This window comes from Harpegnathos saltator, unplaced genomic scaffold (genome assembly GCF_003227715.2).
Source record: "Harpegnathos saltator strain DR-91 unplaced genomic scaffold, Hsal_v8.6 scaffold229, whole genome shotgun sequence".
Classification (NCBI taxonomy): domain Eukaryota; kingdom Metazoa; phylum Arthropoda; class Insecta; order Hymenoptera; family Formicidae; genus Harpegnathos; species Harpegnathos saltator.
The window spans coordinates 1-15318 of NW_020230016.1; the positions used below are offsets into that span (position 1 = coordinate 1).

The 15318-nt window shown below is 32.4% G+C and overlaps 1 protein-coding gene across 1 annotated transcript; it reads right to left on the reverse strand.

Annotated features, from left to right (window-relative positions):
* Window positions 1-6412: 6412 nt before the first annotated feature.
* Window positions 6413-14991, reverse strand: LOC112588483 (uncharacterized). Its single transcript, XM_025298642.1, has 3 exons — window positions 14894-14991; window positions 8623-8997; window positions 6413-6786 (listed from the first exon to the last, which is right to left on the reverse strand). Exons 2-3 carry the CDS (start codon window positions 8672-8674, stop codon window positions 6413-6415), a joined length of 426 nt encoding a protein of 141 aa, XP_025154427.1. The 5' UTR covers window positions 8675-8997; window positions 14894-14991.
* Window positions 14992-15318: the final 327 nt, after the last annotated feature.

Here is a 15318-nt window from a genome sequence, read left to right on the forward strand (position 1 = left end):
CTGCAGATTCTTATTTGCCCAAAATCTTCACCACTCCCTTATCCGGATAATCCTTCTCCGATAATTTCAAAAATAATGTCAAGAGCACACCAGAAAGTCCACGTTGTGGCCGACAAATCGATCACGGGTAACAGGACCAAACAATTCTTTTATTTTCAGGAAAATTAGACCACGGAAAAATATTAGCGTTCCGAGCGACCCATTATTCGCGAACTATCCACAGGAATTGCCAACGGTACCTTGGCGCCCACGTTCAAAAATAAATAGCTTTCGACGCTGGATCAGAAAGCCCGACAGTTTACATGAGAAGGCGAAGAAATTCATCCGGCAAACATAGAGAATACCGTACCATAGACTAAATCTCAGCGAGAAAATAAGTCATCAGATCGCCATTTCGAAAAACAATGTCGAATGGACGTCGACCTTTGACGGCATCTTCGAAATTGGCGATTCGACATCTGCTTCGTTGCATGAACGAGTTATTGTTTCGCGTTATTATCATCTGCAACTATTAAATCCTTTCGTATACGCGTTCCACAAACCAAAATCTTAACTGTTAGAGTGGAATATAAATAAAAAAAATGAAAAAAAAAAAACGAAAATAAGTACATATCACCCGATGTCACTACAACCACCTCAAATTTTTCAGGTTATGTAGCCCAATAACTTTCTTATAACCTTTCCATCATATAGATATGATTTATTCCTCGAATCAATTCTGATCAATATACTGAACATTCTAGAATTACTAATGAGATCTAAGACCCATCATGTTCAAATGAGAATCCTCCTTCACTAATAATATTTTCGAACAATGACCATCTAATATACAGTACAGTGAATTGACAAAATGATTATAATACAATGATCCACAGGTGAGCGCCTAACTTACATTGATCAAAAAATTATAAAGTTCCATACTACTCCGAACAAGATCTTACTTCACACCCAGTTAATTCCATTTATCATCATATATCATGTACGCAATGGTAATATCGGAAAGACGCGCAAGGAGGAAGAATCCAAACCTCCCGTAACAGACGTTAACTCAGAGTCAAAAGAGTTATGAAAAAAATTATAGTATTTCAAAACTCGTTCTCCTTTACCCCACCAAGCGTTTTAACACATGACAGTTATTTACACTGACGGGCGAGCTCCAGTTCTCCCACGCCATGGATAATTGTAACCAGACGACCCGCAACCGAAACAGTCGCGAAAGACAGGTCTAAATCATAACAGAAGAGTCGCCTAAGAGAGCGACAGCAAACTTTCTTCGAAGCGGGTGCACTTCACTATAAAACCGTCAAGGAAAATTCTGATCCAACAGTCCTCTCCAGATTCACTTCATCGACCCGATTTCAGAATGATAACCAATCCAAGGAGGAATCGCGATACCCCGTCCCTATTACCTTGATGTCGACAGCACAAAACACCGTTTACATTAACTTCTCGTTGTCAGGCTACTCAGATAATGTCGATTTATGTGAATCTGCTAGATTCGACAATTCTGCTTTCACCTACTACTTTATTAAATTATTAATTATTATTATTAATATATTATTAAAGTGTTCTTTACATTATATTTTTAAAATATTATTAATTCGCCCAAACCAGTAGCTCCAAGGTTAAAACTCGTACTTCAAAATTTTTGCCAAATTTAATTGTGAGACTCAACCATTACTCACCTTGTGTCTGACACCGATTAAGACCAATGTATTGTAAAACTCAAACGCACCTCCTTTTTCAAAGCTCATCTCCAAGGTTGCAGTTATTCCCTATCGATCTTCTGGTAATTCAAGTCTTAGACATTACACTAATTATTGAAATTAAATAAATAAACACAACCAAATAAACCTCAATACTATAACACATAGACTCTGTAGTTATCTTAAGAACTTATCCCTTTATTTACATATTCTTTTTAACCTATCCACCTAACATTCTTTATTAATTGCCATAAACAACAAATACATACTAAAGGAACAAATCACTCTTTATTGCTAATGTAGTCTCATGCCAATGTAAGAGCTCTGACAACACAATGAACCACCTAAATCATCATGGCTACATGTGAAAACACCGGTTCCCGCTTTTCCTCGCCTAATGAAAACCAAAAATGAATACAATTCAATAAGAAAGACCTACAGCAGAACCACGCTTCGCCCCGGAACAAGAAAAATATTAAAAACAATTATGATACCCATTGACTATCCGACCTCCTCTCTATCGGATTTCGCGGAACTAATACAACGTATCAACAGCGACATAACCAGTATATCCTCGTCACAGGCACATAATCATATCCAAAATTATCAATTAAACAATTCGTTTGATTATTAATCGATTTTACTCATTATGTAAACTTGTTTAGCGGCTTCTCCGTTTGTTAGCGTTTCATCGATAACTCCTCGTACAAAGCCTTCAACCACGTACAATGCTTTTCCGAATAAAGCTATATATTACCATTCATCCGCTGTAAATTTATTAGACATCATTATTTAAAAACTGTAAAGTAGTGCAACGCCATCATGCTATATAATAATAAGCAGATACATAGATCTCTCTCCTTTTATCTCGTCCCTTCGCACTGACATACTCCCAACTCACACTCGGTTCAGTATGTCTCAATATTCTAGAGGAGCAGAAATACCTACTTATCATGCTTATAATTCATATAGCATTGACGCGGCTGCACTAACTTTACAGTTTAAAACGATGTCTAATAAATTACAAGGAAATTAATATATACTTTATTCGGAAAAGCATGTACTGAACTTTGTACAGCAACGAGAAACGCTAACAACGAGAAGCGCTAACAAGTTTACATAATAAGAAAACATAATAATCAAACGAATGTTTAATTTAATTGAGTGATATGTGCTGTGACGATGATATATACTGCGCCGTTGATACTTTATTATTCCCAACATCGATAGAAATCGATAGTCATTATATATTTTTAATATTTTCTTGCCGGGAGCGTTTCTAGCTGTATCTTTCTTATGATTGTTCATTCATCGAAAAAGCGGGAACGTGTTCAAAGCAGAAGTGGCATTTTCAGAGCTTTACATTTCATATAATTCAATAAAGAGGATTTTTCCTTTAATATATTTTTACGCAATTAATAAAAGAATGTTAGGATAGTTAAAAAGAATATTAAAAAAGATAAGTTTAAGGTTAACACACGTTATTTGTTATATTATTTATTTTTTTATTTATTATTTCAATAAATAATTCAAACTTGAATTACCAAAGATGCGATAAATAAATGCAACTTATGACTTTGAAAAATCTTGAGTTTACAATACATTGCTAATCGGTTTAGACACAATGAAGTTGGAAGCTCACAAAATTGGCAAAATTGAAAGTCATTACCGAGCAACTTTTGCAATAATAATATTATTAAAATATAATAAAGAACACTAATAATAATAATAATAATAATAATAATAATAGTATTGAAAGCAGAATCTCGATCTACAGATTCACATCATCTCGACATTATCGAGTAGCCTGACAACGAGAGTTAATGTAAACAGTTTTTGTTGCTCGACTCAATAATAGGCGGTATCGACGATTCTCCTGGATTCCTTCTGAAATCGTCGATGAGGAATCTGAAGGACTGATCGAGAATTGTCTTGACGGTTATATAAGTCACCTTGCGAAAGAAAGTGTGCGCTCTTCTTACGACTCTTCTTATGAGACTTCTTGCGACTTCTTGCGGGTCGCTTACAATTTCCGCGTAGAACTGGAGCTCGCGCGAATAACGTCAGTGTACGGCTTTGTAAAAGAACGATTAAATACAAATTTTCAACTTCTCACTCTGAGTACGCGTCGATATACCTCTTCGCTCTTTCCGATATTCCACTACAATATATAATAAAATTACTGAATAAGTCTGTCAGTAGTAATGACTTATAATTTTGACAATGTAGTTAGCTCAACTTCATTGTATCTAAATCATTTTGCAATTCACTGTATGTATATCAGATTCACTTTTCAATATTTAGTGAAAATTCTCATTTGATGATTCAGAATCTCAATAATTCAGAATGATTCAGAATGATCAGAATGATTCAGAAAAATCATTCTATATGAGTGGAAAGTTAAAAAATTATTGCACATAACTGAAAAAGAGTGACTCGGTGATGACTTATTTTCTTTTTTTTTTATTTTTTTATTATATTTCACTCAAAGAAATTTTGTGAACGGCGTATCGAAAGGATAAAAGTTGCAGCATATAATAACTCGAAAAATAACTCGTTCATCAACGTCGAAACAGTGTCGAATCGCCATCGAAACCGTCAAGTCGACGTCCATTCGACATTGTTTCGATGGCGATCGATGACTTATTTCTCGCTGAGATTAAGTGCATTACGTATTCTCTATGTTTTGCGACGATTTCTCGCCTTCAATTACCGTCGGCTTTCTGACCCAGCTCGAAAGCTAATGTTTGAACGTTGGGCGCCAGGTACGGCAATCCTGTATAATTCGCGAAATGGGTCGCCAACGCTAAAATTTTCCGCTAATTTCCGAAAAAAAAGAAACCTTCCCGTGATCGATTGTCCACACGGGATCGGTTGCTCTTACATATTTTGAATCGGAGAAGGAATTATCCGAAGGGAGTCGAAGGATTTTGGGCAAAAGATCTGCACGCCAATTTTGAGAAGCTAACAAGTTTTATTTTGCGCTGGCGGTAGTAATACAAGAGTACAGGAGAAACCGTAATACGAACAATCTCTTTGGTCTCGCTATATTCCTCTAATGTAATATTCGAAATTATTTGCTAAATGGAGACGATTTTCAAGGGCTATATTTATTTACTTCCTATTGCCGCTTCAATTCGTCCGGCGGGACTACCGACTGACACAGTTGCGATGCTCACACTTGAGAGATCTTGACATCATAATAACTGTGAGATTTAATTAATAAAAAGTTTTTATCAAAAAAACTTTTCTATATATAATATTTTTATATGCTAACAATATATTTATATTATTAAAATTATAATGTATATGTAAAATTATAATGTAATTATAATGTAATTATTATGTAAAATTATAATGTATATTATTAAAATTATAATGTATCAATAGATTTCCACATCACCTAAGAGGTACTATTGCCGATGCGTTTTTTTTTTAAGTGGTATCCCCAATAGCCTATTCCACTAAAGAAGCACTTCAATTAATCCTTTTAAACTTATCCTAACAATTTAATTATATATTAAATTTTTTTAAAATTATATTATATTATAAGATATTTTAAATATTAAAATATATTATATTATAAGATATTTTAAATATTAAAATATATTATATTATAAGATATTTTAAATATTAAAATATATTATATTATAATATATTTTATATTATATTTGTTACTGTATTTATAAAATCAATATTCAAAGAAAATGTTCAGTATTCAAAGAAAAATGTTTAATAAATAAAATTTTATTCTCGTTGACACATTCATAAATATAACGCAAAGATCGCAATCACAGTTGAAACAATTGCATAAATCTAAGACTAGCAAATGTTATCACGGGGAAATCTACAGGTAGACCTCCTAAAAAATTGTAAGTATATATTGACGTCCCTTTTCCTCACCTTTTTAATATCGAGACGTCTTATTGTTTGTAATATTGTACTATGTACTAATTAACGAAAATCATTGTTATATTTTAGTGTTATGTGTCATATGTGTAACGGCATTCGTTTGTATCCTGTTTTACAATTATGTTGAATACCGTGTGTCAACGTTTAATGCGATTCACTTGTATGCATTTTTCCTTATCATTTTTCATCATCATTAGTATCGATGTCATTGGTAATAAGAAATTATATATGATTTCTCAATTGCATAGCATGATTGCATTAAAACCTTTTTTTTCCGTGATACATTTGCTAGTCTATGTGATTCATGCAATTATTTCAACTGTGAGTGCGATCTTGCATTACATTGAGAAAACATATTTCTTTTTCTTTACTAAAAAGTAATACTTATAGTAGATACATGATTTGCAAACTTGTAACACTCTATACATGTATAGAGGTACATTTTAAATGCAACATCATGATACCATGCTGTAATATTACTTCGCACAATGACGGATATATAAGATACAAATAATAACAAAATAAAGAAAGAAAATCGTACATTTCTTAGTTTTCGTAATTATGAATACGTTCGCGAAATTTGAACATTTGTGCTTCTTTTGTACAATTTTATACGTTCTATATTATTTATTTTCTTTATTTTATTAAAACGTATTTTATTTTATTTGATATGTTTGTCCTTTATAAGTTTCCTTTATAAATCTTTTTATTTATTCGATAAATTTTTTAATTTTCTATTGAATATATTATTTGCTTTTATACTATCGTTATTATATCGTGTGCGGGAATATATCTTAACAGTCATTAAAAAATTTTAATGCCTGCATACGATGATTGTAACACTTTTTATGAATGTCAAACCATTCAGCATGCATTTTATTAGTGGCATGTATACCTTCATTTATCATCTTTTCAAGAAGTTGTGTGGATGCCCAGTGATGTTGCCACGAATGATTAAAAGCCATTAACTGTGTTTTAATGATATTTATAAAAAGATTTGTTGGTCGAACTAATTTCGTGACTGTCGGCGCATCTTCATCTGCATTAGGATATTCTCGATATTCGATATATTTTTCATTAGCTGTTACGTCTTCCATTGGTGTTTTTAACATTATTTGACGACAATAGTTACAATCATTTTTTTCAATACATCGTCGTGTTACATATCCTGCAAAGAATGTAATAGCATTTTCATCATAATTACTTATTATATTCATATTTTCAATGTCTACATCATCGTATTCCTCTACAATTTCTGCATGTTTATCGAACAATTCTGTTTCTGAATCAACATCATCATCAACAACAATAACGTCAGCATTATTAACACTTATGCAATGTTCAATCGTTTTCATGAGATGATTCGGCTGATTAATAAGAGCCTCACTTTCAAAACATTGAACGTTGCCCTTATCGCTTGCCAGAATGTAACCCGTAGAAAGAATATGTCTAACAGACAGTCATACCATTCTTGCGGTAGGATTAGGATTAAATCCTCCGCGTTGTCGAAGTTTTGAAAACAAATGTTCCACTGAATCTTGATTACATAAACCTGTTGCAAGTTCAAACTTATCATATTTACGTGAAAGTATCTTATACAAAGTAAGAATAGCTTGTGTTGTAATTGCGAAACCTTTGAAGCATGAAACTTGAAATACTTTATTCGGAAATTTTGACCATCCTGAACACCATTGCACAAAATTAGTCAAAAGTATTTCAATATCAGGATTTTTTTGGGATAATGGCCGTTTTCCACCAAATTTAACTTTAAGGCTATAAGAATTGCAAGCATCTATTACGTTATTCATATATTCAGCAAAATCAGCCGTAGCTTTCCATGTATTAGAATCTAATTCTTTTTCGTCACCGGCTATTTTAATTGCAGCTGCGAATTTATTACTAAATAATTGAAACGCTCTTTTCACGTTTATTGCTTCAAAACTATTTGGACGAATGTGTGCCTCTGTTATATGGGATAATAAATTTGAGCCTCCTTTTGTAGCATTATCGATACACCACGTCTTAATAAAATCTGAATATGATGCAATTATTTCCCCGTTGCAATATATCTTATCATGTATTCTAAGGAAACTAGCTAATCTTTTAACTAAGTGCGGGAAGTCGAAGGAAGCATAATAGTTTTTATTTTTATATATAAAAATGGTGTTTGTACTTCAACACCGAGTTGACTAAACGCAGCTTGATTGCGTACACCTTGATCACATGTCACGAGTTGCACATCAGCACTGTTTCATTTAATTTGTCTAAACATATCTTCACTAATTCAACTATTTCCTTTGATTTTAAAGCATTTCTAACAAGGAAATATGCTAAAGGTTGTCGCCACGGATGATGTGCATTCAAACTATCAAGGCAAAGTACAAATACGCACTTAGCTCTTTCGTTTCTTCTACCTAGAGGTCCTAGATCGACAAGACCTTCTATTTCATCTAATTTTAAAGAATATTCCTCATAACTTTTTATATACATTTCATCCCATTTTAAGGCACACACTCGTTCTTCCTCAGGTATTTGCGATATTTTTTCTTTTAATTTTTTAAATAAAAAATCGCAAAATCCCGGTTTTATATCATACTCTTCTAACCATCTTCTAACTGTTCGCTGTCCGGGAAAATTGCAACCTGCTTTCTTTAAGCGACAAAATGCTGACGCTGAATAATAATATAATTGCTTAGAATAATTGCTTAGATTGCTAAAGCATTTTTTCTTCCTCTGTATATTGTATGCGCGGAATATGCAGTTGCAAATGTATCATACTTTTTGCAACAGGATTAAATTTTTGTTTATTTATCAAATTCTTTAATATTTGTTTTTCCGACTTTTGACTTTTACACTTCTCACGCGCTTGTGTCATATATCGCAACTGATAATTTAAACGTTTAATTTTTTTTTCGTAAATTAAGATTTTCTATTCTTAAAGCCTTGATAATTAAATCTGGATTGTTATCTGGATTTTCTTTACTTTGCATGCATTTTTCCTTACGTTTCACATTCTCACGTGTGTGTGGTTCTGGTTCCAAATGCATCCATTCCATGACATCTTCCTCTTCTGCAGTAATGTCGAAAAGTATAGTTCCAGATCCATATGTTCGTACTGCAGACTGTTGAAGTTCTTCTTTTTCTAATATAATATTTTGGTGATTGGGTAAAGATAATTCTGCAACGTCCCTTTGTACCTCTCTTATTTCTATATTATCTTTATATGCAGAAGAGGCATCTTCGTCGTACGGAATTGGTACGGCATCTCTACGCAATTTTATTTTTTGTGGGTTTTTAAAGGACGTCACAACAAAATGATCTTCGCACAATCCCGCAGCTCGAAGGGTATTCGGAGACCATGTCTCCAACTTAGTATTTCCTGTAACAAAAAATAAAAAACAAGCGATTACGCGTTTATTTCTGACTTCCGTAGCAAGAGATTTGTATATGTATTCCAATAGAATAATTGTGTATTATACAGTAAGCATCATGAAATGAAGAATTTTGTGATGGTTGCACTAAGATATTTGGCATCAAGTCATGGTTTCGTCTAAATATAATTTAAAAATAATATTTGTTCTAAATATTACACATTTCTAATTTAGGATTTTTAGTTTTTCTTTGGATATCATTATATCAATTATTTTTATATTTAATAATTAATAATAAAGCATTTAATATTTACATTATATTTATATTAATAATGAAATTATAAGTGTCAGTTTTTCATACTACAAAGCAACAATCACATTTTTCAATATTTAGAGCATTTTCAGACAAAAAAATTGCAATTGGGAAATTATGAAATAACTTTAATAAAATAAGAAAAAGAGTTATAGGTGAATGTTATATAAATATTTCAATAATCTTTGTATTTATTAACGTTTTATTACATTATTTTTAAAAACCAACTTAATTTTTTACTGAAAAATTATAAGTACTGTACAGGGTGTCCCGAAATTAAATGTCAAAACTTCAAAAGCGTGTAGAGGATCGATAAAGTAAGAAAAAAGTCCTTTACAGATTTGCTCGTTTTAACTTCCTTGTGAAGAAAATAAAAGAAAAACAAAAAAATGTTTATTTAATATTTACACTTATTTTTTTATTAATTTGTTTACACTTATTTATTGCTTTCCTTAATAAATAGATTGTTCAAAATGTTGACTTTTTGCAGCAATGCAAACATTGCATTTATTACTGACAGCTTGTATTGCAGCCAAACACTAATCTTATGATATTTGATGCACAGCAGCCACGATTCGATTTCTTAGCTTAGCCCCCCACACAAAGAAATCCATAGATGTTAGATCGAGTGATTGTGATGGCCAAGATATAAAACCTCAACGTTCAATCCATTGTCAAAAAATCTAAAATAAGTTTTATCTGAAATAAAATTTCAGTGAAATCTTGCTTCCACTGATGAGAAATAATAAAATATAAATGGAACAAAAGAAAGAGATTTGTGTGCAGTGACACAGTCAATATTTGCAAACTGCATCAATAACATGAACAATCGCTGTTATTCACTGATTCTTTTAGCGAAATTTTTTGCAGTGCTATATTTAGAGCAAAAGCTCTTATTACAACTATAATGTTTCAATAAAGAATGCACTGATTATATTTTACAGAGTATCGCGCGAATTGTGAGAATTTTGTGGTACTGAGATTTAGAATGCAACGTTGTTAAAATAATATGTAATATTAGAATGATAATAAGCCGAACAGTTGCAATTACAAGGTATTTCAAACTTTTTTACCATTTCAAAATTGAAACAGCAAAAAACGGTGAAATATTCCTTTTACTGATACAATAAAAAACATTTTTACTGATTCACTTTAAGAGAATACATATACGAATCTGCCTTTCTTTAAAAAAAAGGACGTTAATATATGAAACAGTAAGATCCCTGCGAGGAATGATTCGTCGATCGACATCGAAAGCCACATAACACAAGATCAAGGAATATGCTAGAGACTTTACGAAGTTTGGAAGACGTTTGGAAGTCTTCAGATTTCTTTCGGACGTTCTTAGGACGTAAAACATCCTCTAGACGTCTTTCGGACGTTCTTGTGATCGCGTGCTGTCTAGGAACGACGTCAGTTAGATGGTTGCTCAATTATCAATTATCAATGATATATGGCCTTTCATTACATTCTCTAAGTTTCAATTGTTAATTTAACGATTCCTTTCACAAGTCAAATATTAACATGCTGATTTGAAACATAATGCGAAAAGCTCGAAAATAAATGCGAAGCAGAGAAGAGATTAACAATGAATGATTATTATTTAATATGCAACTTACAGTTAAATGGACGTCAATTCGACAAGTCATTCTTCGCTGAGATAAAGATCTACCTGTATTGTATATCCATTGATGATATCTTGCGTCGTTTTGCATGGGAAACCTGAATAGGCGCTTTCCATTACATTTCCCATTACTGCAATTTTTGTACACACAGGTATTTGAATAGCGAACTGCACGGAACTGATTTGACATTGTATATTAATTTAGAATATATACAGTGTTATACACTGTATGAAAAAAAATATGAAAAAAAAGAAATCACAACACGTGACAAGAAAAAGAAAAAAAAGAAGAAGAATAGACGCGATTCAACACACGCGTAAGCACACGCGATGTTTATATATAATCGCGTTAAGGAAAAGAAATATGAAAAAAATAAGTGTTGTGAAATCTCGTTGACTCGCTAAGATAAGAAACACTGAAAATCCGCACAAGAACGAGAATCGTTAGAATACGGATTACGAAGTGCAGTCGTAAAGCTCGCGAGTACTGATGACTGTCGCCGATAGATTGCCACGCCGCTCGTGTCAAAATACCTCTCCGAGGGGAGAGAACGTTGAGCGTCGCGCTTCTGTTGTTTCAAAGCCAGCAGATAATCACGATTGAACACTCGTAAAGTCAACCGAATTTTAAACATCTCGTAGAAACAAGTACTTCAGCTCATCAATATGAATGTAAAGGAAAGTAACCGAAACAGCCAAAAACCTCCTACAGAAAGGAAGAGATTTGAGCAGAAATTCATATTCAGTAGCTTCGAGACATTAAGTCAATTAGACATTCCATGTTAATGTAAGTTGCATATTAAATAATAATCATTCATTGTTAATCTCTTCTCTGCTTCGCATTTATTTTCGAGCTTTTTGCATTATGTTTCAAATCAGCATGTTAATCTTTGACTTGTGAAAGGAATTGTTCAATTAACAATTGAAACTTAGAGAATGTAATGAAAGGCCATATATCATTGATAATTGATATGAGCAATTTCAATCTGTTCAATCGAAGAACGTTCCATTGTGTAGGTTACAATTGGTTATATAGATAATATTTATAATCATAACATCGTGAAAGATGCCGATGATTCAAAAACACTAAGATTTAGTTTCATAATTAATTTTAACTGGAGTTTAAGACTTATTGAGACAAACTTGCATAGTCGTATTGTTCATATGCATAACTGAAGTAGAACTAATAATTATATAAAAGTAAAGATGATGTCAAAATTAAGTCAAAATAATTTTGACGTTATCTTGACCTTTGATGATTACTTGTTCTAGAGAAGGAAACAGATTAATTAAATATAAAATATGTCTAATATAAAAGGCACGCTTGTATGGATTATGATTGGTTGATTTTCTTGCGCATATCAATAATGCGATTATGTAATTTTGTTTAGATAGGCTTTTAAAGAGTTGTCTTATTCAACCCGACAAAAAATACGTATATTTCGTTAATTTTTTTTGCGGAAGCGAAAAAGATCACATGATTAAAAGATTACGGGTTTTGACAGTTTGCTTAATGATGTTTAAAGAATATATATACATTTTTCTACAAGTATGTAAGGTTAAAAATATATAAAATATTGCAGTAAAAGCAAAGAGGTTGCAAATAGACGATTCCAAGGAATTTCTAAATGTGTGTGATTTAATTTTTCACAATTATTTTAAGTAGTTTTTTATTTTCTATAAGTATAGCTATCGTCTGAACTACAATCGGAACACAAATAATAAAATGGTAGCTATTAGAACAAAAATCGTCTATTTCTGGCCTCTCGGTAAAGTTTAATAAAAAATAATAATTATTAATGAATTTGGTTAATTGTAATTAAAATGGTAAAGAGAAGTCTATTTTATAATGCTGCCAAGTTGCAAGTCGATTGGTCAAATAGTTATTGAGATATCGTGCGCACCGTGGAACCTCCTTGCTTTCATTGCAATATTTTTCATATTTTTAATCTTATATGTAGAAATTTATATACATTCTTTACAAACATCACATTAAACAAACCCTCAAAACAAAAATCCTGTAATCTTAAAGAAACAGGATATTAATCTAAAAAATAGAAACGATCAGAAATAACCGCTCGGTATTTCTAATATTAACGAATTATATTCCGGTTAAAATAATATAAATCGTATAATATATTCCGATTAATATAATATAAGTCGTATAATATATTCCGGTTAATATAATATAAGTCGTGAAACTGGACCTAAGTAAGACTTACGTTTAAGCGAATGTTCTCTTGAAACTGAAAACATTAATAATAATAATAATGATAATTATATTTCTATTTATCTTTTTTCTATACTATCTAACTATCTATCTATCTATTTCTCTATATCTATCTATCCATCTATCTATCTATCTATCTGTCTATCTATTTATCCATCTATATCTATCTCTATATCTATCTATCTATCTATCCATTTATCCATCTATCTTTTTTCTTCCTATATATCATTGCAACCTATCCTGTTCTATCCATATTTCTTGCAAATGCAAACAATGAATATTACATTAATTTTTATATTAAAATATATTTTTTATACTATAACATGCTGAATTAATAATTAATAAAATTCAACAGGTTATACTATAAAAACAAACACTTACGTAAAAGAATTATTATATTATTAAAAAGTTTGCATTTATTTTTTGACGGAGATCACCATTTTCTCGCGGTTTCCGTTGAGCAACAATATGCACGTTATTTATTCTTATCTATTATCTATTCGTAAAATTAAATAATAAAGTCGTAATTGAAATATGATAATAAAACTAATTTCTTTTTTTACTAGACTAAATTTATTTTTGCTACGAAAAGAAAAATGTAACAATGGAATATCTTTTACAAAACAAATAACATTTCATTTAATTTTTAATTTAAATTTATTAGCATAAATAAATTATTCTGTCATATACTTTAATAACAAATCATTTTTAAAAGATGTATATATTGGCTAAGAGTAGATTTCTATTAACTTTTCATCTCTCATTATAATTCTCTCTTCTTTATTTGGGCATTAATACTAAATATTCTTTATATACATATACACTATATATGTGTCATTTATTTATATATATATTGTCATGCAATTAATATATTTAATCAAGCCGTAAGAACACGAGAAGAGAGGAAGAGCGAGCAAGTGCGCGAGAGAGAGAAAGAACGAGCGAGAGAGAAAAAGAGCGAGGTATAGGAATAGCGAGAAAAATCTCGCGGCTCACGCAGTCAATAAGCTAAACGAGCGGGAAAGAAACAGATAATATGTCGACGCTCGTCTAGTCTCCCATATGCTACCTCGCGTGCGTGAAAAATAATTCCTCGCTTCGCACGTTCCCTTGACACGAGACGCTACCGCGTCTTTTGACGTTTCTGAAGCGTGAAAGATGAAAGAAAAGCGGAGAGATGTTCGCTTAGCGATAAAATCGCCGCTACCTCGCCTCGTGCTTACTGCCGCGCGCCGCTCAGTAGTGAGACAAAGACGGAACGATTGTCTGTCGTCTGTCTTTTTCTAACCTACTATCCATTGAATGGAAGTAGTACGGACACGAACCTAGGCGCATTTTACTTTTATCACCGCGAAAGTGCACCTAGCGGACGTAGTTTAGGCGCATTTTGGTCAGATGGCGTATTTAAAATGCGCCTAGCCGTACCCCCGAAATACGGCCAGTGGCCGCTCTTATTCTTCTCTCTGCTTATACTGTAGCATAAGCCCATAAGATAGGTAAAGAGAATTGTATTGAAATGCGAGGAGCGACTGTGCCTAAGTTTCATTGGTTACAATAGTGCGCATATTCAGAGCGTGTGATGCAACGACTTGGCTGTCACTGGCAAATAGTAAATGTAACAAAATGATAAGAACTATTTACACTGACAGTATTTTGCAGAGGTTATGCATGTCTTTTTTTTCATAATTTCACTCACACACAACTTCATACACATCTATGTATGTATCAAATACTTACACAACGGCACAACCAGCAATTAGATTTAGGCACAGTTTAGCTCGTCGAACCGTCCCGCAATGGTTATCCCCCCGCAACTCTATGCTCTGTCCCTATATTCCTACGTCTATGAGATATACCAGAGAGAAACATGAAAGCGACCAACACAGCGTTTTCGGCGACACCGATTTTTCGCACTGGAAATGGGCGCCATCTGCATCCATTTTGAAAGGGGAACTACAACGATGCTACATCCACTTTTAGGTCTCGACGGTAAAACCTGCATCTGGTGGCTGTCCGTGCTACATCCACTTTCAGGTGGTTTATGTCCGTGCTACAACCATAATAGCGTACTTGACAAGCACGGTCTCGCGCATTGTTATGCATTTGTAACATGAATTAAAATGTTAACATGCGCAAAAAAAATAAGAAATGGGATTGTATAT

Coding starts and splice junctions, on each gene's coding strand:
- LOC112588483 (XM_025298642.1), bottom strand. CDS start 8,674: ATGGAATGGATGCATTTGGAACCAGAACCACACACACGTGAGAATGTG. Junction 6,787..8,622: donor CACACGTGAGAATGTGAAAC/GTAAGGAAAAAT, acceptor CATTCTTTGCAG/GATATGTAACACGACGATGT.